The following is a 25104-nucleotide window of genomic DNA, read 5'->3' as shown; positions in this document are numbered from 1 at the left end:
TTTGTAGAAAATGTAAAACCAAATGTAAGTTGTTTTTATTTTGGTTTGTTTTTTCAGCGTTCAATAATCAGCTACAAATCTAAAATGGTCATGAGGTCCATTCCTGAGCTACTGAATGATTCCTCAAGTCATATCTCCATTGCCGTTCCCAGGCACCTTAAAGAAGCTTCACCTTTACCTTCATCATCCTCAGATTCTGATGAAGATATTGATGAACTTCCTTTCATTCCAATGCCACTTAACATGGAATTTTCTGGATCAAGGATGTCACTTAATGACATCCAGACCAACGAGAAGGACTCAGGGAAGCAGAATGGATCCAATAGATGGTCAACTACTCCAGAGACAATGGAACACGACATTAGTGAAACGGACAAAGAAAGGCCTGAGTTGACGAGTAAAAGTGGCCAGCGGGAAGGAACGTTACAAGATGATAATATGGACTTGTCAGAAGAAGAATCACCTGCTGACTTGCCTCTAAAAGCTCTTAAAAGAAAGCCTCTAAAAAGAGGTTCAAGCATGGAGTCAGACAAACCTGAGGGTGGACGAAAAAAAGGAGAGCTAAGACGAGGAAGCTCAGCTGACAGCGCTTTGCTACTTAGGATTACACCAGAGGAAGGAGGAACAGAGGGAAACCAAGAGGGTGGAAGAAAAGTTCTCAAGAAAGCAGTCTCCATGGAACTACCAAAGCGGAGCACCAGTCCAGGAATTGCAAATATGAGTAAAGAAGATTATGCCCTCAAGCTGGAGCTTATGAGGCAACGATTGCTTCGTGGAGGTTCTGTGGACAAAAAGATGAGCGGTCTGCGAGGTCCTCTTTTAGAAACACTAGGAATGGGTAATGAAAAATGTACAGTACCCTCAGATCGCTATTCCCGCACCACCCGACTGGGACCCGCTTCACTGACTAGAGCAGCATCCAGTGATTTGCAAAGGGATGATATTTCAAAGCCTAATGTTTTGAACAAAAGTGCTTCCTTTAGTCAAGGAGATTCAGAACCAATAGCTTTACACAGGAGATCGGGAGCTCCTCTTGAGATTCCTGTGGCACTGGTTGAAGAGCGAAGACTCAAGGAAGCTATATCAATGTCAGCTCTTACTGAGCAATTCAAGCTTGACTCCCGCCCAGTGACCCCACGAGAGCCTTCACCAAATACGCCAACACCATATTTTATTGGACAGAAGAGTCCTATTAAAACTGAAAGTAAGGACTCATTATTGGAGAAAGAGACAAAACCGGATGAAGTTATAACTGAAAAGATGGACGGGGTGAATAAAGATATTGGTAATGTTGATGAGAGGTCAAGCACCAGCGGCTTCTCTGAGAAGGACATGAGCATATCAGAGGATTTAGTGAATGAATCAGAGTATGTAGGCAACATAAGTCCTTCACCATTTGTAGTGGTCCAAAGCACTGAACTCAAGGAAAAAATAGAAGAAGTTAAGGCAAAAGAACAAAAGGAAAAAGAACAGATTGTGAAAGAAGATGAAAAAGGAATTTTCAGTGTGGCTTGGTCAAAAGTACCGGAAGAAAATTTAGAAGAAAATGACATAATGCCTGAGATTATTACTACCTCGAACTCAGTTACCACGAGACCAACACAAGAATCCTCTGGCACCACAACAAAAGTTTCACCCTATCCAACACCTTCACTAACTTCGCCTGTTGTTCTGCCAGATGGAAGGACTTCTGCTTATGCGAGTATTATGCAGACAATCATGGTCCCTTCAATTCAGCCACTCACTGACATACCACTCAGTCCATCCACTCCTGTTGTTGTTCCTGAAACCACATTGTCTTCTGTATCAACATCTCCTACTGTACCTAGTCCACACAAACCACACATTGTGTCAACTACTGAGCATGCAGCTGTTTACTCCCGAGTGGCCTCACCAGAAACGATAACGAAAGATCCTAGCCCACCAAAGACTATAAGTCAATCAGCTGTAGGAATGGATGTAGAGGACATTACCTCGGAAGAGATATTTGAGGCCCGCTTCAAAAAACGGGAGTCTTCCCTGACAAGAAGTTTAAAATTTTTGACGCGATCAAAGAATGAGGGAAACTCCCAGATAACGCCACCAGACGCAACAGAGTCAGGTGAGGTCATATACAGACCTGGTCCATTGGGTGCACCACTGGAATTTTCTCCAAGGAAACTGGAGGAGAAGTCCAAGTCAGTTCAGGACCTTCGTGAAGCTCAAAAGGACCAAGGTTTTATGAGGAGGCTATCAATGCGGCTAAAGAGAACTCCATCAACTGAGCGCAAGGGAGAAGAGACCAAAGAAGAAAATTTAGGGCCCTCAAGACGTAGGCTATCTTGGACACTTGGACGAAGAGGATCACAAGATAAGAAAGAAGTGGAGATGACGCGCATGGATGGTGGAAGTAATGTCTCTCTTCAAAAAGAGGAAAAGGAGCCAAAAAAGCCAAACGAATCTCCGGTCTTAACAATGCGTAGGAAGATCGAGTCGACAGTAGCCGGCATCTCAACCAGAATTCGTAGCTATTCTGAGGAAAGAAAATCATCAGAAGAGAGGGAGCCAAAGAAGACACCGATTCTTTCCATACTTCGTCGGGCAACATCAGAGAACCGTGGAATGAAGGGCACTAATGTTCCGAGGAACCAGCTCGCATCTCAGGCCACTAATGGGGCTTCATCTGAATCATTGGACTCCATGTCCAGTTTAAAGTCAGACACATTAAAGGGTATGCAGCAGTCACTTCTTGCCTATAAATCCAGGGTTTTGTTACAGTATGTTAGGGTAGTGATAATAAGATTAAAGAGGATTTTTCTTGAATAGGCATTGAAGGGGAGGGAAGATCTCGCTGGGATCGATGGGGTCTGACCAGAGGGAGACGATCCAAGACTGTTTCACAACCTGATATTCCAACAGCTATCTCCAGAGAAGCAAGTTCTTTAGCATCACGTCAGTACTCTAGACTGGCTTCTGGTATGTCCATATCGATATTATATATTCTTTCAGACACATCGTTTTTTACTCCATTGTGTGTATCAACAAACAATATGAAGAATAATCAGCATGTTAAATCCCTGCTCTGCAGATTTCCCTCCAGTTTTCCACATCAAGCTAAGAGATCACATCCTTCTCGAGGGTGATCCAGTCACACTCAGTTGTTTGCCTGCCGGGAGCCCACACCCACACATCACCTGGATGAAAGGTATCATTACGAACGAAAATGTGTTATATACCTTCACTCTCATTATATGCTGGAGAATAGAGACAGAACTACGATGGCATTCATCTTGTTGGAACATGTTTACAGATAAATAGTGCTTAAAAAGTGTCTAAAGGATTTTAGCTATCTCAATATGAACCATAATTCTATAGTTGCAATTGGCGTTAAATAATTGCATTTTCCCCACTGACCATCAATAATGGTAGTTACAGTAATACCTAAGCATTGCACCTGTGACTTTTTCTTCAGATAAGAAACCTGTGGAGATAGATGAAAGGATGAACATGATAGCCTGCCCTGATGGCCGACAGCTTCTCATGATCATGCAGACCACCAAAAAGGATGCGGGGGTCTACGAATGTGTTGCAACAAATCCCATAGCCTCTGTTTCTAGCTCTTGCACGATCTCACTTGCACGTAAGACAATACATTATTTATATATATATAAATATATTTTTCATGTCAGTATGCGTATCACACACATTTCCATTCTCATTTAATGAAGGGCTGCCAAACCAACCCGGAACGCCTGAGATTCCTCAAAAGTACAACAACACAGCTTTGGTGCTGTGGAGACCCTCTGACACTATTGCACCTTGCACATATTCTCTGGAGAGAAAAGCAGAGGGTGAGTGTTAAAAATGTGTGCTCTACTCCTTTAAAACAAAGATTAAGCCACTAACGTGTGTTATATCTTGGAATTTTTTGCAGGGATGTGCTATATAGGTTGTAACCAAACATGAATTTGAAGGGTGGTTTACATAAATAGATCAGAGAAAGCAGATATTGACAAATTCTAGATACAATGAACTGATTTGATTGTTGATATGATGTGATATATTCCCAGTTGTTACCTGTGGATATGGATTTTAATAAAAAAAACAGGAGCGATTGCAGAAAACAATTTTCCAGCTGGCAAGGCAAATATGAATATAATGAGCAATTTTGCAAGCCTGATCCACAATTTGTAAATCCTATTTGCATTCATGTTTTTTGAAAACCCAAAGGAGTTTGTTGTTTTATAGCATCATGAATATGTATTCATCTCTTTGTCCTGCAGGAGAGACAAACTTCTTGATCGTGGCGACAGGGGTGGCCGACTGTTACTACAATGTGGTGGATTTACCAGCAGGGGGCCTCTTCAGATTTAGGGTGGCTTGTGTTAATAAGGCTGGTCAAGGCCCGTACAGCAACCTCTCTGAAGTAGTTCGCCTGGATGCATCAGGTATAGACTGTAGAAATAAGTATGCTACAGTATGCATAAAAGTGCATTACATGATGGTAAATTTAGATTTTTGAAAAAAAAAAACAATTTAATGACTATTTTACAATACATTGTGTGGTGCTGTGAAATTATTAATTAAGGTATTTTTTCCGTGTGATTTTCAAAGTTAAGTTTTCCTAAAAAAGAAAAGTAAAGGAACTGTAGACACGTTATTTTGTGTTTTAGATGCTAAATGTTATATTGTTTGTATTGGCTGCAGTGAAATGCATTATGTAAGCTCAATGTTCATGTCAAAATAGTATTTACTTTGTACTAGTGCTGTCAAATTTTTTAATTTTTTAATCAGATAAATCACACTTTTTGTATTTTTATTAGGGCTGTCAAATGTAAAAAAAAATCAGATTACATTTTGGAATTTGGATCAGTCATGATTAATCGAAAGGGATTACTCACTTGTATAATTCAAATTTGCTCAAGAAAAGACCCCAGTATTTGTACACAGATGCTATTTTATCGTCAGAATGTCATACAGGAACATTTTTAAACGTTTTACTTGAATGCATGTCATTTATTTGCACAAAACCTGGTAACAGTTCTATCTAAAGTTCTTTCAAGCTGTATTTTGGAGTGGAATTTGCTAGCGAGCACACCAGTCTCCTCACTAATTTTCTTACTGACGTATACATTAATCACTGACCATATAAAGGTTAAGGAAAAAGAGCTTGTACGGCCAAAATAAAATGCATGATTAACCTATGTCTGTTAATGATTAATGCTATAACTTTTGTGATTAATCACATGAGTTCACTCGTTAATTTAGATTTATCGCAATTAATCGCAGTAAATTACTTTTGTGCATAAATTAAGTTCATTTTAAAAAAAGACCCTGGTATTTTGACACAAATGCAATTGTACTGTCAGAAAATCATACTTTTTACTTGATTGCACATAATTTATTTGTTCAAAACTTGCTAACAGCTTCATTTAAATTATATTTTGAAAAACGAACTATGCCATCGAGCACACCTGTCAGAGTCTCATTACTAATTTTTTTACTGACGAATACATTGATCACTGACCATATAGCGGTTAAAGTAAAAGAGCTTGTACGGTCAAAATAAAATGCATGATTAGCCTAAGTATGTTCATGATTAATGCGATAATTTTTGTGATTAATCACAAGTTAACGTGTTAATTTTGGCAGCTATAATGTTGATTTATCATGATTAATCACAGTTATTTATGCACATTTGTGCATAAATTAAGTTAAAAAAATTTAAAACCCCGGTATTTTGACACAAAGGCAATTTTACTTTCAGAAAATCATACTTTTTACTTGATTGCACATAATTTATTTGTTCAAAACTTGCTAACAATTTGATCTAAAGTATATTTTGAAAAACAAACTATGCCAGCGAGCATAGCATAGTCTCCTCACTCATTTTTGTACTGACGGATGCATTGACCTGATCACTGACCTTAAAGCGGTGAAGGTAAAAGAGCTTGTACGGTCAAAATAAAATGCATGATTAATGCAATAATTTTTGTGATTTTTGATCATTCATTTTGACAGCCATAATTTAGATTTATTGCGATTAATCGCAGTAGATTAATTAAGTGCATAACTAAAATTATTTTTTTTAAAGACCCCGGTATTTTGACACAAATGCAATTTTGCTGTCAGAAAATCATACTTTTTACTTAATCGCACATAATGTATTTGTTTAAAACTTGCTAACAGTTTGATCTAAAGTATATTTTGAAACACGAACTATGCCAGCAAGCACACCAGTTAGAGTCTCCTTACCAATCTTTGTACTGACGGATGCATTCACCTGATCACTGACTGTAAAGCAACCTGCTACACCTTTCAGGTAACCAGGTAAAGGAGCAGGTGCATTTACAAACCCCGTTTCCATATGAGTTGGGAAATTGTGTTAAATGTAAATATAAACGGAATACAATGATTTGCAAATCATTTGCAACCCATATTCAGTTGAATATGCTACTAAGACAACATATTTGATGTTCAAACTGATAAACATTTTTTTTTTTGCAAATAATCATTAACTTTAGAATTTGACGCCAGCAACACGGAAAAGGTGGCAATAAATACTGATAAAGTTGAGGAATGCTCATCAAACACTTATTTGGAACATCCCACAGGTGAACAGGCAAATTGGGAACAGGTGGGTGCCATGATTGGGTATAAAAGTAGAGTCCATGAAATGCTCAGTCATTCACAAACAAGGATGGGGCGAGGGTCACCACTTTGTCAACAAAAGCGTGAGTAAATTGTTGAACAGTTTAAGAAAAACCTTTCTCAACCTGCTAATGCAAGGAATTTAGGGATTTCACCATCTACCGTCCGTAATATCATCAAAGGGTTCAGAGAATCTGGAGAAATCACTGCACGTAAGCAGCTAAGCCCGTGACCTTCGATCCCTCAGGCTGTACTGCATCAACAAGCGACATCAGTGTGTAAAGGATATCACCACATGGGCTCAGGAACACTTCAGAAACCCACTGTCAGTAACTACAGTTGGTCGCTACATCTGTAAGTGCAAGATAAAACTCTCCTATGCAAGGCGAAAACCGTTTATCAACAACACCCAGAAACGCCGTCGGCCTCGCTGGGCCTGAGCTCATCTAAGATGGACTGATACAAAGTGGAAAAGTGTTCTGTGGTCTGACGAGTCTACATTTCAAATTGTTTTTGGAAACTGTGGACATCGTGTCCTCCAGACCAAAGAGGAAAAGAACCATCCGGATTGTTATAGGCGCAAAGTTGTAAAGCCAGCATCTGTGATGGTATGGGGGTGTATTAGTGCCCAAGACATGGGTAACTTACACATCCGTGAAGGCGCCATTAATGCTGAAAGGTCATACAGGTTTTGGAGCAACATATGTTGCCATCCAAGCAACGTTACCATGGACGCCCCTGCTTATTTCAGCAAGACAATGCCAAGCCACGTGTTAAATCAACGTGTATTCATAGTAAAAGAGTGCGGGTACTAGACTGGCCTGCTTGTAGTCCAGACCTGTCTCCCATTGAAAATGTGTGACGCATTATGAAGCCTAAAATACCACAACGGAGACCCCCGGACTGTTGAACAACTTAAGCTGTACATCAAGCAAGAATGGGAAAGAATTCCACCTGAGAAGCTTCAAAAATGTGTCTCCTCAGTTCCCAAACGTTTACTGAGTGTTGTTAAAAGCAAAGGCCATGTAACACAGTGGTGAACATGCCCTTTCCCAACTACTTTGGCACGTGTTGCAGCCATGAAATTCTAAGTTAATTATTATTTGCAAAAAAAAATATAAAGTTTATGAGTTTAAACATCAAATATCTTGTCTTTGTAGTGCATTCATTTGAATATGGGTTGAAAAGGTTTTGCAAATCATTGTATTCCGTTTATATTTACATCTAACACAGTTTCCCAACTCATATGGAAACAGGGTTTGTAAAGAAACTGCACCATTAATCTGTGTTTATACATGATTAATGCGATCATTTTTTTGTGATTAATCGCATTAGCTAACACGTTAACATTGACAGCTCGAAGTAATATGCTGCCATAATTGTTTCTCATTCATGTCATATATGTTATTGTTATTATGTTATTATCGTATTGAAGATGTATTGTTTGGCCTAATCAGGTTTGATTTGCGTTCAACCAAATTATATTATTGACAAATTCTCCTTTCTTCTTTCCTTTCATTAGAACCAGCTGAGTCCAGTGCAACAGTGGTTGTCAAGACTGCAGCTGCCTCGTCTCCTCAACCCCCTGTGGTGATAAAGTCATCCATGACGATCCCACCAATGAAACCAGTTCCAAATAAAGCTACGACACAGACGTTTTCCCAACACATCTCTCCCTCCACTGCCGGTCCTGTCCCATCTGAAAAATCGGCTTCCCCAAAAATCCCCCAGCCAACTAAGCAAGTTGAGTTGAACACTGCAGCTACAACAGCCTCGGTTATTTCAGCCCCTTCTAAGCAAGCTCCTGCTCAGGCCAACACAATTGTGCAAACTACAGCAGGCAAAACAAAGTCCATCCTTAGCATCAGTGTTGGCAAACCCCAAACCAAGCTGAATCCCCCACCTGTTGTCCCACCGAAACCTCAGAATCCAAATAAGGCGTTTGTGTCTATTAGCAATACAACTCCCTCTCCCTCTCCTGTCCCCACCTCGGGCCCTGTCATTGGAAAACCCATCTCCTCTGTGCCGATGTATGCGCCGGCTGGAAGTACTCATGGCATACAACCTTCTCAATCCACTTGCACAACAACGATCACCACGCCCTCCGCTCCTGCTAGGACCATCTTCCCACCTGTAGTTTTGGTGCAGAGCTTGACACCTGTGGCGCAGGGAGCGGATAGCCGTGGTACCCCATCTGGACGGGTCACCCCAGCGGGACGGGTAACACCCTCTGGTCGCAGGACGCCGCTTGGCAAGGCTGGAGAGGGATATCTACGCCAGGGAGTCCCACAAAAACCCTACACATTCATGGACGAAAAAGCAAGGTACGAAGAGGTTTAGACTTTAACATAGCTGGAATTTGCAACAAGGGGGTAAATTGGTAATCACCAGGAGGATCTGGGTTGAAACATCTATTCTAGCAACAAGTCTAGTGTTGTATAATTGATGGTCGTGTGATGGGTGATGAGGCAAGGAGACGTCAACGAGGAATCGTCGAACAAAAAGCTTTATTTAAATCAGCGAGCCTCCGACTGGAGCTGCAGCTCCAGGAGAACGAGTATGGTCCGGATTACTGTTCTGCTGCCCTCTCGGAACTCTGTGCTTAAATACCTTTCACACGAAGACAGTTACTCTTTGTTGTTCTAGCCTTGGTGCCGGCCAGTTTGGACAATACCCAGTTTGTTGCTTGGCCAATCAGCCTATTTCCTGTGATCAGTTTGAGTCGGACAACCTCCGACCCCTATCCTCTACCCCTATCTGTGGGGGCTTTCTACCAGATGTTGCTAATGTCTTTATTATCTCTCCTAAAATCCAACTGCTGCTGTCCTTTAAGTTCCCCAATGTCCTGGGGGCGAAAGCCACCACTCTCTGGAGCGCTTGTGATGGACATGTGCACTTTTGACCTTAGTAGAATAATATACTAAAGGATTCAGTGACCAAATACGAACACATGCTACTTTCAATCATATAAGAAAATTGTATGAGGTATAATTTACCTCACTAGGTTATTTGAATAGAAAATAATTCCCTTTATTATCATTTTCGTCATAGTTAACAACAAAATTAAGTGCCATCCGTCAATACGAAATATTTAAAATACAAATAGTCATAAAAACAGTCACACACACAGTTCCTCACATTCAAAAAGATTTCAGGTTACCCTATTGCATACATTTACAAAAGTTCAATATTTCCAGAACAGAAACGTTGCCAGTGTTCCGTTCCAGAATTGCACAGAATTCTAGCAGAATCTTACCAGTTCACAGCAGTAGGAAAAAACTGTTTTTAAGTCAGCTTGTTTTTTTATTATTATTTCTTTGTACTGTCAACCTGGTGGCAGCTGTTCAAAAAGTCTGTGACCAGGATGTGATGTGTCTTTTATTATTTTCACTGCCTTGTTGATGCGGCGCAAACTGTACAGGGGAGAGGCAGCTGGCTATCCTCTGGGCAACTTTAATTACCCTGTGGAGCGCTTTTCTCTGTGCTACTGTGCAGTTGAGTACCACACACACTCAGAGACGGTAGGTGAGGATGACCTCGTTAGAGCAGCGGTAGAAGGCCACCAACCGTTATTTTGCAACAATATCCTCAAAAAGTAAAGTCTCTGCAGGGCTTTCTTCAACTTCTCGGTGATAGGAACCCCTAAGAAACAGACTTCAGGGACCCGCTCCCCGCAGACCCCATTTTTGTATATTGGCTGAATGTCCTGTTTGTGTTTTCTGAAGTCCACAATAAGCTTATTTGTCTTGGCTGTATTGATCAGCAAAATATTGTCTTTACACCACGCTGGTATTTCCTCTACCTCGTCCCTGTAGTCGGATTCATCTCCGAAGGCCTACCACCGTGGTGTCGTCCACAAATTTGGACGGAGTTGCTGCGATGAGTGCGAACACAGACGTGGGTGCACAGGAAATAGAGCAGGGGGCTCAGAGTACATACATACTGAGGCTGAGAGCTGTGGAGGTGTGAGAGCCCACTCTGACACTCTAAGTGCGGTCATTCAGAAAGTATTTAGTCCAGCAGCAGGTGGAGTATGGGAGTCTCAAGTCCAACAGTTTGGATATCAGTCTGTGGGGGAGGCTTGTGTTAAACACAGAGCTGTAATCTATGAAGAGCAGCCATGAATGCGTGCCCCTTCTGGTGTGGCGTGGAGGGCTGTGGCAACGGCATCCTCCGTAGATCTGTTTGCCCTGTGTGCTGAGAGTCAAAGGGAATTTGGATTGGTTCTATCTACATGTGCCTTGTGATTCATTGGCAACCACTACAGGGTCAGCTCGCTCAAAGTCAGTTGCTTCGCTAAGAAGAACAGTCTTTGAGAGTTTTGGTGATATCTATCGCCAAGTAGAGTGGTGTCAGTTCATGTTTTTCCTTATAGAAATAAACAGTGATCAGCTGAGAAATGTGAAGTACATTTTGATAACAGAAATATACACGTACATTAACTAAGCTTGCGAAAAAATCAAGTGTATCCCAGAATCTTTAGGATCGCGGTATCCTCTGTAGATCAGTTTGGCCTGTATGCAAACTGCTGAGAGTCAAAGGTGGGAGGGAATCTGGATTGGTTCTATCTACATGTGCCTTGTGATTCATTGGCAACCAGTACAGGGTCAGCTCGCTCAAAGTCAGTTGCTTCGTTAAGAAGAACAGTCTTTGAGAGTTTGAGTGATATCTATCACCAAGTAAAGTGGGGTCAGTTTCTTATAGAAATAAACAGTGATCAGCTGAGAAATGTGAACTACATTTTGATAACAGAAATATACACGTACATTCACTAAGTTTGCGAGAAAACCAAGTGTATCCCAGAATCTTTAGGGTTGCAATCACAGGAAAGGGGAGTCTACCTTTAACTGTTTGGAACTGCTTTTTTTAATTTCTTGGTAGGTTGAGTTGAGTAATGGTCTTCAGTAAATGCTGAACTGGCTTCCTGTACACTAGCATCACTCGTTTTATTTTTGTTGCTTCAAGTTTTAATGCACTGTCTAATTTCATTACGCAGAGGACGCTTTGGTGTGGTTCGGGAGTGTCGGGAAAACGCCACAGGGAACCTTTTCATGGCCAAGATTGTACCTTACGAAGCTGAAAACAAGCAGGTGGTGCTGCAAGAATATGACATCCTTAAGTCACTGCATCACGACAGGATCATGGCACTGCACGAGGCTTACGTCACACCACGCTACCTGGTGCTTATCTCTGAGTACTGCAGCGGGAAGGAGATTCTGCAAAGCCTCATAGACAGGTTTGTCTATCCGACTCAACAATCAACTTTCAGTAATTACGAGTTTCTGTCAACAAGTTTTTCTCTTTCAGGTTGCGTTATTCAGAAGATGATGTGGTCAGCTATGTTGTGCAGATCCTCCAGGGTTTGGACTACCTTCATACTAGAAGAATTCTCCACCTGGACATCAAGCCTGAGAACATTATTGTCACGCACATGAATGTCATCAAGATCATTGACTTTGGCAGCGCTCAGAACTTTAACCCACTTTTCCTCAAGCAGTTCAGCCCACCGGTTGGAACACTGGAGTACATGTGTAAGAGCTGATGTTCTCGTCAGTTGTATACAATTAAGAAGTCTAACGCAAGTAGAACTGTTGATTGATTGAGACTTTTATTAGTAGGTTGCACAGTGAAGTACATATTCCGTACAATTGACCACTAAATGGTAACACCCGAATAAGTTTTTCAACTTGTTTAAGTCGGGGTCCACTTACATTGATTCATGATACAGATATATACTATCAGATATATACTATCATCATAATACAGTCATCACACAAGATAATCACATTGAATTATTTACATTATTTACAATCAGGGGTGTGGGGGGGGGGGTAGGATATGGACAGCAAGTAGTGGACATAGAGAGAGAGAGAGAGAGAGAGAGAGAGAGAGAGAGAGAGAGAGAGAGAGAGAGAGAGAGAGAGAGATCAGAAGGCATAAGAAAAAGTATCTGCATTTGATTGTTTACATTTGATTATTAGCAATCCGGGGAGGGTGTTAGTTTAGGGTTGTAGCTGCCTGGAGATTAACTTTTATTGCGGTTATGAAGGAGGATAGAGATGCCCTTTCTTTTATACCTGTTGGGAGCGCATTCCACATTGTTGTGGCATAGAAAGAGAATGAGTTAATGTCAATGAACCCCCATATAGGATATCCAGTGGCAATCAAATTAGCTGACATGTGTTTATCAGTCACACCACACCCACATCAACTATACAAACTTAAAAAACGTAAACTAATGTTGGACTCAAAATGTTTATTTTTGATTGCGAACTACTGCAGATTTATCCAATGTGTAAATCACTGTAATTTGCGGTGAGTGTTGAATAATTTGGAACACAATGGTACTCTACTATATGCTGATATTGTTTTTTACTGTTTAATTTGGTCCTAATTCACCAAGGGAACATCAAAGAGCATTTTTCTAGTTCAATGGAAGTCCTTTCTATTCCAGCATGTGCATAATGCAAGGCTAATGAAGGAATTAATGAGTTTGATGTGGAAAAAATGAGAACACCACTAAAATGAAGGGGTACAGAATCTTTTGACCAACATCAATTGAAATTTGACCAACCAACAGTTGTAGTAGTCAGGTGTCCAACTCATGTAATCCAGTAATTTTGGCATAGCAATGATACATAATCAACTGCACAAGGGGAATGTTATTCATGACGATAATAATGTAATCCACATATTTCCCTTACAGCTCCAGAGATGTTGAAAGGGGATGTGGTGGGACCTCCAGCTGACATCTGGAGTGTGGGAGTAATAACATTCATGATGTAAGTATTGCATTCACAGCTTTCACAAAGCACAATGCACATTATTTGAATATTTGTTGCGACAGATAGGAAGAAATATTTCTTTGTGCGTGTGCAATTACCAACAGTTAACCTGTATGCACATGCATTTTACAGCATTACTAACAAGAAACATTCTTCGATTGGTGACACAAATTACATACAGTGAAGGAATAATTATTTGATTTACCCCTTTCAAAGATATAAACGTTTCAAAGTATGTTATGTTCTTTGTAATCAACAGAAATTAAATATAAAAAAACAGTCAGAAATTACTTAATTAATTGAACTAATTTGTATTTGACTGAGTGAGATAAGTGTTGTATCCCCCACTCTGGGACAATGTGGCTGAGGTGACAGAGTTTGAATCCTGCTACTGTTGTGTCCTTGGGCATGACACTTGGCCCACATTACCCTCTGGCTTCAATGACCAAGATGCTGAACCAAGACGATGGCTGCCTTCTGCTCCTCAAAAGGATGATGCCGGGACAAATGTTTGCTTGGTCATTGTACAAGTGACAATGAAGATCATCATCTTCTTCTTCTACTACGATCAGTTTTGTGCAGACCGGTTTATGTGTGCCAGATATTCCCAATTTCAACTCCTTAAGTGGATGCAAGACACCGACAGAGTTTCAATCAATTCAATTACTCTCTTCTGTTCAAATCTCTCCACCAATTTGGGCAAGACCAAAGTGTTGGCAGAGGGACAAGATTGGAATGTGTTTGATCAGCAAGAAGTCAAATAAGTCTGTGGGAAATGGAAGCAATACAAGAACATGTCCCCCGTGGGGAAGTCATTGATTGAAACTTTTATTAGTAGACTGCACAGTACAGTACATATTCCGTACAATTGACCCCTAAATGGTAACACCCGGATAAGTTTTCAACTTGTTTAAGTCGGGGTCCACGTTAATCAATTCATGGTAAACGCAAGACAACTCTGGAAAAAGTTGGAGGATCAGCACAAAATGACACAGGAGAAGTTGGTTACTGATCCCATCTTGAAAGAGAACATTCTAGCATGATCTGGAATAACAAAGGTGGGTCAACAAAGGAGTAAGATCAAGAATATCCTGGAGTTGCTGTAGAGAGAGCTGAAACCTCTAGTCAACCCCAGTGGCAAACTCCAAGAAATGTCTAACCCCTGTACTCACCAAAAAAGCTTATCCCCCCAAATCATGTTTTGCTTGAGTATCCAATACTTCTTTCACACAATTAATTACAATCGTTTAAGTATACCGGTACTAATAAAATATCACGGTACTAATCAATTGAAATCGGTACTGTACCACCTTCGAAAAGTACCGGTACCGCTCTTTCATCTGAGTGCCGCTTTGCGGTGGTGACTACAGAGTCGAGGCGCATAATGTTGAGTGTGTCAAAACGGACACACAAAGTGCATACAAGTAATAACATCTTGGAGAGGAAGAATGGCAAAAAACTACAATTTTACTGGTTAATAAAGAGGGTGGTGAAGTACAATATGGAGGTATTTCGGCTTCAAAACTAACAATAAAGGTGACACTTTAAAAAGGGAGGCACTGCGTTGCAAGTACTGTTTTTACACCTTTCCTGCTTTTCGGCTCCCAGACTGTGGTCGAGGAGAGCAGGGGAGACCTTTCACTTCACAATGGTTCCGTAAAGCTCCGCTCTTTGGTCGGAATGACGAGGCCGTCGATTAGTTACAACTTGGTCACTTTATTTATGATCTCCACAGGGCACAACCGGACATCCACCATGCTGTTGACACTCCCGAACATGCTAGCGCTACCTCTCCTAACTTGCCCGCTCACTCACGTCACTTACCCCACGTACTGCCATTCTTAAAGGAGCGCACACACATATACGCTACTCTCACAACAGCTGCTTTAAAACACGCCTTGCCTTAGTATTACCACCTTTGCTTCAAACTTAGGTAAACATTTAAACAATAAGCATTCAGATCGGCACAAGGACTAATAAAAAGTGACAGGTAATGATGTAGTTGTTACACCTGTCCTGCTGTTCGGTCCGGTGCAGACCGTAGTCGAGGAGCACAGGGAAGACATTCCCTTCAGGGTTGATGCCATTTCAATGCCTTTTAATTTATATTTTAACTTTGTAAAATCGTTCTTTGATGTTGAGTGTTTAATGTAGTGCAAGATTTTCTGGTAAAATAAAGCCAATTTTGACATTTTTTGTAGTTCCCTTTATTTTGGAAAAGTATCGAAAAGTATCAAAAAGTATTGATATACATTTTGGTACCTGTACCGATACTAAATTATTGGTATCGGGACAACCCTAATACAAATACAATCTCACAAAAATATTCGGACTGTTAAAGTTGTTTGCTTCATGGCCAAGTGTCTAGCATGTTGGCCATACCTTCAAGGCGATCAAGAGTTAGAATCTCTATTTAGACAACTCTGTGTGGAGTTTGCATGTTCTCTCCAGCTTTTCTCCTCTTTGTTTTTCAGGCTGAGTGGAAGGTCACCTTTCATGGAAAATGATCCCCAGCAGACTGAAATGAAGATCCAGGCTGCAAAGTTTGACCTCTCTAAACTCTACCAAAATGTGTCCCAAAGTGCCTCACTGTTCCTCAAAAAGATCCTCTGTAGCTACCCTTGGTAGGTTGAATGAGAAGCATTCTTATACGATGACAAGTGAGTTGTTGAAACCAAATAGTAATCATTCTATTTTATGACTAGACTGTTCAGTTTGTCTGAGAAGATGTTTCGCCTCTCATTCGAGCAGGCTTGATCAGATCATTCTCATAGACATAGGCTTTGTTCACACTGCAGGTCAATTCAGAGTGTTTTGCCCATATGTGACCTGTATCTGATTTTTTTATGTCAAAGTGGACAATTTTTTAAAACTGACCCAGGCCTCTGTGGATATAAATCAGATATGTTTGCGATGCGACTGCAATAAATTATCGAGTCTCTTCGGAATGGTTGAAAGGACAGTGTTGTATGTGGAAGATTGGTTGGTTCGCAGACCACCTCCTCTGTTCAGGGCTAGTTTCTCTCCATCCCCTTTTAAACCATCCACCCTCTGTGCCAACAATTTAATTTTTGTCCTCAAAAGAGTGCTGTTTCTGTTTAAATTGCACACTTCTCTTGTTAGAGTGTACATAGTTGGGACTTTGGCAACAGCATCTAGACTAGATCTTACCAATCTTAGTCCATGAGCCTGATCTGATAAAGCATGCTCGAATGAGAGGTGTTACATCTTCTAAGAAGAACTAAGCAGTCCAGTTGCAATCGATTGAATACCCTAAGGATGCAATGATCTGGATGAATGAGAACATCCATCGACAAAAAGTTACCAGTTTTGGTCCAGCTTGACAAACGTTTGCTTCCTCAACAGGGCTCGTGCCTCTATCAAGGAATGCTTGAGTAATTCTTGGCTTCAAGATGCCTACCTGATGCGTCTTCGCAGGCAAACTCTGACCTTTACAACGGTGCGTCTCAAGGAATTTTTGGCAGACCAGCAGCGCAGGCGAGAGGAACTGGCAACCAAACACAAAGTTCTGCTTCGATCTTACCAGAGCTCTCCACAAACCCCGAGCAGTCCAGCCACACCGACTGTGCCAAATTTCCCTGTTCCTCATTAAAACCAGGCTTGCAAGTTGCCAGAATGTGAACAACAAAAGCCGCCGGGTCAAGTAAACCCTTCAGGTCAAAGTTGTTGAACTTGGTTGACGAATGGACAAAAAAATGCCAAGCTGCAAAATGCCTGAATGCATTTATTTTTGAAAGGTACACTACGTTTGTATCCTCCTGGATGTTACCTCAATGTTTGTAAATTTGGATGCATTTTGGATAAATATTCTTACAACTGGCTACACGTTCACACACAATGAAAACACTCAAAAGGCCTCGATTGATTTCATTCAATTTCAACATTGCTTTACTTCAAATTTCCCTTTACTAACAACCGAGTGTCTATACTACCAGTTTTTACACAGAAAAGAAGTGCTTTGGAGATATTCTGAGTTTTCAAATTCTGTTCTAAAGCACATGAAATACATTTGTGGATGCGACACAAGGGCTACTCGGACAAGACTCCTAACAGTAATTCGATTTTCAATCTCAGGAGATTGATTGATTTATACATGGTGTATTTCCAAATATTATTCCACTCAACAGCAGGAGTCAAAAAACACCTTACATATTCAGTTTTCTCCGAGTGAAATGTTCACACTCACTTATATCAGCCGCGGTTTGAGTATATTTATCAGTTTATTACCGGTCTCTGCATTGTGAAATTTGCATGACATGATTCAAGATATACTTTGTTGTTTCTTCTAAAATGAATAAGTACAAGAAAATACATGACACAAGTGGTATATCGGAGTACATATTTGCCTTTGGCCGTTTTCACAGAAATGCCAAATACTCGGTTGGTTCCAGCTTACTTTGGCAATCACTGCTAATATTTTGGTGTCATCGAATTATTTCATAATGTTTGTATGGTGTATTTCTAATAATCGTTGTCTTGCAAAACGGTGTGAAATAAAAAAATAAAAAATAGAAAGTAATACATTATCTGAGGTTTATTTTTGACTGAGATTATTTTATGGTTCTAAATATTGTAACACTTTTGTTCGGTTAATATTGGCCTTTTTCTGCAGTAATTTGACGTTTTGCTTCCGTGTAAAGTCACTATAGGGATATGATTAGACGGAAGAGAGCTCAGCATGACAATGTCATTTTTTAAGTAACATTTTACACGCCTGTGCAAGCATAAATGATCCTACACAAGTATACCCTGAATACTCAGACAACAGGGTTTTTTTCTGAACTACGATACCCATTTTTGTATACTATCCTTGATGTATTTTGTGAAAAATGTGTTGCAGTGATGAATGTCGCGTACACACACGAGGCCATTCGTACCGTGCTGGTCTTAGGTGCGATTCCTGCTCCCTCTACTGACGTTTGCATTTGTACTTCAACCCGTTTGCCCCATCCCTTCTACAGGATATATCCCTGACCTTGTGGATTATTTCCGGTCTTATTTCAAATCATTTAAAATATGCAACATTTTCCATTAACCACGTGCAAGAGGAGTGATCACATGAATTAAATGGCATGTCGGTTTTTTTACGCACACAAAAATATGTGTGAGTCATTTTGAGTCTTTGTATTTTGTTTATTTTGTAAAAAACAAAAACGTGTGGGCTATCATAAATCATTTGCAAAGAGCTATCGGAAAACGGTCATCCTTTGACTTCCATGTCGTGGTCCATATATTCCAAGTGAAATAGGCCCAAGCGCGGTACGATTGGCCAATGTGAGTACGCCCTTAGTCTCATAAAGAAAACATTTTCTCAATTTAATGCATTGTTTGCAAATTTGGCTCATGAATGCGACTTCTCTGTCTGGTTCACATTTGTTAATTTATTGAGTGACTGTTCTGCTTTTTATTTTGTGAACTGTTTTGGCATGGATACGGGCATGAATGCAGGCTGTGCAATAAAGAAAACATGACAAATATAATCTGTGGAACTGTTCTCCCACAGTAGACTGAATAAACAGTAACTGCAGACCAGTGTTGATGGTGAATACCTTCCAAAGCACCCTCAAAAGAGCAGAGAGAAAACTAATTATATGCACATTTCAAACCCCGGACAATTAACATTCCATTTCCAACATCCATTAACGGAACTATTTGCCGTTCCAAGGATTCTCAGGAGTATATCATACGAAGGCTAAAAAAGGAGAGGATTGTTAATGTAACATTTGTTGTCAGTCTTCAAACACCAGCCCCAGGACTGTGGAGTATTCCCTGATATCCAAAAAAGGCATGCCATGTTTGGAGATGAGAGGCTTAGATGTTACTCCTCCTGACCGTCAAGCTATAAGACAATCTGTAGTCCTCAAATTCAGTTTCATGACAGTACACCGGATCAAGGAGGAGAGGTGGAAACGACAGCATCTGCAGAGTAAGTGATAACTTCACCAACAACTTCACTGACATTTGGTTTAAAATTGCAATGTTGTCTCTACTGCAGATGTCCAAAGCAAAGGCTCCACCTCCCTCTGGGTTCAATCTGGACATCAACGACCCTCAGGTCCAGGAAGCTGCCGTTCGAATCCAGGCCTCGTATCGCGGCCACAGGTACCAAAGTATTCCAGTACTGATAACAATGTCATATGTTTCTTGTGCACCCTGAATCGGCAAAGGTGTTTGTGAGACTAAAATTCGAATAGGTTCAGGTAAAGAACCTGTCCTGATGCTAGGGTCATAGACTGCACCGTTTTGATTTGCTGAGAAGTACCATGTGGGATGGCTTTATAAAAGCTGTACCGGTTAAAACCTAAAATCCAAAAAAGACTCTAGTCCTATACGATAGTTAGTGATCTCTGACATAGACTTTTAGAAACGGTATTGCTTATCCAATGTTACAAATGTATATATTCAGAGTTTTGTAAGTATTTTTAATACTACTCACAAGATTCACAAGACACAGGTTTGAGGGGCCCTAATCTGAAGACTGTAGTTTGCCATTTCATTGTTAATTTATCACAAACCGAACCTACAAACACTGACCATTTTGAACGGCATTTTTGCACAAGTGACTCTCGTTCTGTTTTCTTCCTTTCGTCTTCTCAAAGGTCCCGAAAAGAGATGCGAGAGAAAGGCCCTCCTAAAATCTTACAGGAGCTCAAAGATGTGGTTCTTGTTGAAGGCAGTGCAGCAAAGCTGGAGTGCAGAGTTAGCGCTTTCCCAGATCCGTTCATCACCTGGTACAAGGACGGGAAGGAATTAAAGGACGGTCCCAAGTACCGTTACGTTTTCGAAGACCCTGATTTTGTGGCACTGGTGGTTCGAGACGGGGTACTTGCAGATCTGGGCAAATATACAGTCAACATCAAGAATCCATTCGGGCAGACATCAGGATTAGCTTGTATTCTAGTGGAAGGTACGTACGCTTGCTGTCAAATTAGTATTTGATTTGATTTGCCCTTAAGAGGTTTTTCAAATATTGTTTTCAATGCCAGTTTCGCAGAACTGCTGTAAACAAGTCAGCCTTAAAACGACTTGAGCCTATAATGTAAAATATATATACACACATATTATAGTTTGGGGATTATTGCGCTTAAAAGCTATCATGTTTACATTGTGCCACTGTTTTTTTATGTTTAAAAACAATGAAAAATATGCACACTTTTTTTTGTAGACACAGGTGTGACATTTTGCAGCATATTTTGAATGGGAAAATGTAGCACCATCTGGTGGACAAATATACAATTACAAGGTGAAAGCCAGTTGCCCGAATTGCTCTATTGGAATAAAAAGTTACATTTTTGTTGTTTTTTTAATTAGACGGGCCACTTTTTTCTGTAACTTTGCTAATTTAGGCCAATTTAAGGAACTGATATTACATTTTTCACAAATCTGCCAATTTTGAAGTAAAGTGACTAGAAATAAATCAAGCTAAAGCTTAAGGTATTTTTTAAAACTTGACTTTTATACGTGATAACTAATAAAAGAGGGCTTGGTTGTGCTGTTATGCAAGAACCTGTGCACAACGTGTTTATTAAACCGTGGTCTTCAAGTCCCTGCCAAGGTTTCCAAAGGCCCAGAAAACTTGAAGGCCAAGAGGGGAACAACAGTGGTGCTCAAGGCTGACATAAGGGGGGAGCCTCCCCCAGACGTTGCCTGGCTCAAAGACGGAGATGACATTGAAGAAGACGACAGGTATCTGGTTGAACACGCTAAACTAATATCTTCGGTTTTAAAATCAGTTATTGTGTAATTTGATTTTGCGCGACACAGTTAAAAGAACCACAAAACAAACAGGATTGGAAAAAAAATCTAATATGATCAAAAGGAGTGTACCGATCCGATATTGATATCGGTGCGATATCAGCAAAAAAACAATACAGTGTCGGATCATATCGTTTTAAGGTATTAGAACATTTTCTAGTAACAAACTTATCCTCCTTACTGCATCATGAGCTAAACGTAATTACACTCTAATGTCCACTAAGTGTAGCTAAAAACAACATTTACCACTCCACTCAACTGAATTAAAAGACGACATAAGTCCATTCCAGATAGCTAGTACCGTATTTTCCGGACCATAGGGCACACCGGATTATAAGGCGCACTGCCGATGAATGGTATATTTTCGATCTTTTTCCTATATAAGGCGCACCGGATTATAGGGCGCATTAAAGGAGTCATATTATTATTATTATTTTCTAAATGTAAAACACATCCTTGTGGTCTACATAACATGTAATGGTGGTTCTTTGGTCAAAATATTGCATAGATTATGTTTTACAGATCATCTTCAAGCCGCTTTCTGACAGTCGCTTCAGTCTTATTTACGTGGCTCACCTTCGGCAGCGTCTTCTCCCCGTCATCTTTGTTGTAGCGGTGTAGCGTGCAAGGACGGGAGTGGAAGAAGTGTCAAAAGATGGAGCTAACGGTTGTAATGACATTAAGACTTTACTTAAATCAATAACGTAGCAGCATCTCCTCATCCGTCCGACCGGAACTCTCTAAGATCTAAAGTTCCTTGGGTGAATAATGTAAACTCACTACACCGGTATGTTTTAGCGCTTTCATGGCGAGTTTACTGATAGATATAAGTAAGAACTTTACACTACTTTATATTAGAAATGGCAACAGCGGAAGATGAATGTCACATAGCAAGAAGATACAGAAAAAGAAGAAGCTTATCGACTACGACGTCGGCACAGACTACAAAGGCGGACTCACGCAATTTTTCAGGACTTATGCAAATCCCAAATACAGATCAGCAGGTACCAGAAGGTGAGAAAAGGTGCTTTTGCATAATATTGCGAAACAGAACGCTAGATATGTCTTACCTTATACACACACCATAATAATACTCGTATGTTGATGCACAGTACAATCCATCAAGGCTTCATAGCTTACCAAAGTTGTACTAACACATTTTGATAGATTTTTGAGCACCGGGTGTATTGTTCTATATTTTCAATGGGACATATAGTTTAGTTGGTGTTATTTACTTGAGTCATATTGCAGTCTACACGTATCTCTTAAGTGTGACTGCCATCATATTGCAGTCTACACGTATCTCTTATGTTTGACTGCCATCTACTGGTCACACTTATCAGTTCACCATGTACCAAATAAAACAGCTTCGAGGTCGGTAAGCAAAACAAGAAATATTCCGTATATTAGGCACTATCAAGATTTTAAGTGCGCCTTATAGTCCGGAAATTACGGTAATAGATATGTTAGTGTTTTTTGTATTTTACATATTTTTCAAATACATTTTACCTGATCATGCCGTTTCTAACGTTTTACAATACAGTCTATTACATGTATGAATGTTTCGTTTTAATATCGGATCAATGTCGGTATCGGCCAATACTGAAGGCTCCAGTATCAGTGTTGTAATGGAAGTGATCAAGTTGCTTCGGGGCACTCCTAGTGATCAGTATGATTATAACCGCCTCACAAATAAAACCACATACTTACTAATTCAGTACTACTATTGTCTTGCAGGGTATTCTATGATGTTGGCGACACCAACACAATTTTGACCATAAAAAAAGCCAAACTGGCAGATGCTGGAAAGTATGAAGTGTTTGTGGAGAACAGTCTTGGGACTGACCAGTCCTTTGCTCGAGTGGACATCCTCTGAGGAAGCCTACACAAATGCAAACACTTTGTTGTCTGATTTAGAGTTTTATTGATGCAATTTCCGCTGACCCAATTATGCTGGGAAATGTACATAAATTAAACTTGAAAAGTAAATTTTTCTCTTGTTTATTGTTTTATTTTCCTTTTCAGAAACTGGTTAACAATTCAGTATATTTACTTTTAATAATGTAAAGGTGTAACCCGGCTAGTTCGGTCCCTGGTTTTTCTGTTACACCAAGGACTGGGACCTGGGTCACCTGGGACGAGCACGCTACCTTAGGAGCTAAAAAGCCAGAGCTACCAACCCGATAGCCAGCACTGCTCTTGAGGCCGTCAGAGAGTGAGGTTTACCTTTGTTATACAGGATAAACAGTGGTGTATATCTCCAGTTTTAATGAAATTGTTAATGTCAGGTTCAAACACTGATGACATCTATTAAACAAGACAAGATGCAAAGAATTAAACAGAGACAGAATTAAATTTGGCTCAATTGAGGAAAGACGCCTGGACACTGTACCCTTGAACAGTGTCTCACCACGGTCTGGCGAAAGATTGTACGCCTTCTCTTTTATTTGGACTTTCCCTGATTACATGGCAACAGCTGTTTCTAAGGGACGGGGGTCGTAAACAGCCATCGCCTTTCGTTACAGAACAGTTCAAAGAAAAGGTCGTAAACTGTTCACAGAAAAGGTCGTAAAACAGTTCAAAGAAGCGGTGCCTGGAGGGGAGTCAGGTCCTGCTTCCTCTTCGCTTTGTAGTTCTTGGGTCAAGACAATATATTTCTGTTAATTACAATACATGAAAGAAACAGAACACCTTCATGTTGCTTCCCATCCTACACAGTGGAGTTTTATGAGCCTTTTGATTGGTAAGATTAAAGACAGCTTTTGTCTTCTCGCTGGGAACTCATGGAAACACAAAGTTTTGTGATAACTTAGATACAATTATTAATAGTTAATAGTTAATATAATGTTTATGACATACGTTTCGACACCACCTCTTGTTCCAATTTATGTCAACTATCCAACATGGTGTGGACTACTCAAAAAATGGTGTATAATATTATAATTATAAATTAATTCATCTAAGCTGAGCTGACCAAAGGAGTCCAAAAGTGACTATACTGATACTGATAATTCCGTTTAGATGAAGACTCAATCACAATCCTTACGACGGGTTGAAAAAAGTCTCGGTCTATGGCCACATTTGTCTACTACCAGGTGAGAGATGCATGAATTATAATCGAGAATTTACTTTTAGCAAGTTTGAGACAAAGCAGAAGCAGCCGCCGGCTTAGAGTGTGTCAACAATAGCAGCGTAAACTAGCATTAGCTCAATGCTATCAATGCGCCGCTAATTTAGACCTGTAGTATCAATATTACTATTATTTGGTTATTTTAAATGGAATATTGTTGACGGTTTCTGGGTGTTTTTAGAGAGTATAACAGGCGCAATAAAGGACCCTCGATCTGTTGACTCAATTGTTAGCTATTTATTTACGATTTTGAATGCATTAAAGAAAAAACAAGCATATGTTTTCTTGTCTCACATAAGGATTGTGAATGATAAACAGCACATCTCTTTCCAATTTTTGCGTATTTCCAGTGTGACTGATCTGATAATATGGTGAGAGTGCAGAAGCGTTACTAGCAGTGACGTCACGCTCCAAAAATAGCCAAGGGTATTCGGAGCGAAATATTCAAAATAACTGACTGAATTTGTGGCTTTTTGTAATGTTTAAACTGTGTTTCCACATACTTGCTTAGATTTTTAGTTATTTGAGATCATGTATATCAGGGGTCCCCAAATTTGGGCCCGCGGGAAGTCCCAAGTTAAAAAAATACAGAAAAATGATTTTATTTATTTATTTTTGTAATTGTTTTTTTTTTAAAAATCTAATCCATTTTCTACCGCTTGTTACTCTCGGTGTCTCCTAGCCGCTCAGGCAAATCATATTGTCTAAAAATGCATTTTCTCATCGATAAGGTGACATCTTCGCTATATATAGTCTAGGTTTCTGTAGTTTATCCGTTATGCA

General features: G+C 40.1%; 2 protein-coding genes across 9 annotated transcripts in view; both read left to right on the top strand.

Annotated features, from left to right (window-relative positions):
* The window catches only part of spegb (striated muscle enriched protein kinase b), a 97971-nt gene extending 79014 nt beyond the window's left edge, over positions 1–18957 (top strand). For all 8 annotated transcript variants that reach the window (XM_062067593.1, XM_062067595.1, XM_062067592.1 and 5 more), the window contains exons 30-41: positions 58–2710; positions 2806–2955; positions 3068–3184; positions 3452–3619; positions 3708–3830; positions 4263–4427; positions 8153–8954; positions 11627–11866; positions 11938–12161; positions 13337–13412; positions 15890–16039; positions 16782–18957. In XM_062067593.1, the coding sequence (XP_061923577.1) occupies positions 58–2710; positions 2806–2955; positions 3068–3184; positions 3452–3619; positions 3708–3830; positions 4263–4427; positions 8153–8954; positions 11627–11866; positions 11938–12161; positions 13337–13412; positions 15890–16039; positions 16782–17028 (5115 nt within the window). In that variant the 3' untranslated portion in view covers positions 17029–18957. The remainder of the gene's footprint in view (positions 1–57; positions 2711–2805; positions 2956–3067; positions 3185–3451; positions 3620–3707; positions 3831–4262; positions 4428–8152; positions 8955–11626; positions 11867–11937; positions 12162–13336; positions 13413–15889; positions 16040–16781) is intronic.
* A 283-nt stretch (positions 18958–19240) lies between these two features.
* On the top strand, positions 19241–23067 carry LOC133663732 (SPEG neighbor protein-like). The gene is made up of 5 exons (XM_062068422.1): positions 19241–19362; positions 19432–19538; positions 20036–20343; positions 20981–21122; positions 22929–23067. The coding sequence occupies exons 2-5, from the start codon at positions 19432–19434 to the stop codon at positions 23065–23067; spliced, it is 696 nt and encodes a 231-aa protein (XP_061924406.1). The 5' UTR covers positions 19241–19362.
* The last annotated feature ends 2037 nt before the right edge of the window (positions 23068–25104 follow it).

The sequence above is a fragment of the Entelurus aequoreus genome, linkage group LG13 (assembly GCF_033978785.1).
Source record: "Entelurus aequoreus isolate RoL-2023_Sb linkage group LG13, RoL_Eaeq_v1.1, whole genome shotgun sequence".
NCBI classification, from domain to species: domain Eukaryota; kingdom Metazoa; phylum Chordata; class Actinopteri; order Syngnathiformes; family Syngnathidae; genus Entelurus; species Entelurus aequoreus.
Note: the sequence above shows the minus strand (reverse complement) of the source record. Positions and strands in the feature narration are given on the sequence as shown.

Bases quoted from the DNA above. Each gene is read 5' to 3' on its own strand.
- LOC133663732 (XM_062068422.1), top strand. From the start codon at position 19,432: ATGTCCAAAGCAAAGGCTCCACCTCCCTCTGGGTTCAATCTGGACATC. The intron at 19,539-20,035 runs GTACCAAAGTAT...GTCTTCTCAAAG, and splicing joins GCCTCGTATCGCGGCCACAG to GTCCCGAAAAGAGATGCGAG. The intron at 20,344-20,980 runs GTACGTACGCTT...GTGGTCTTCAAG, and splicing joins AGCTTGTATTCTAGTGGAAG to TCCCTGCCAAGGTTTCCAAA.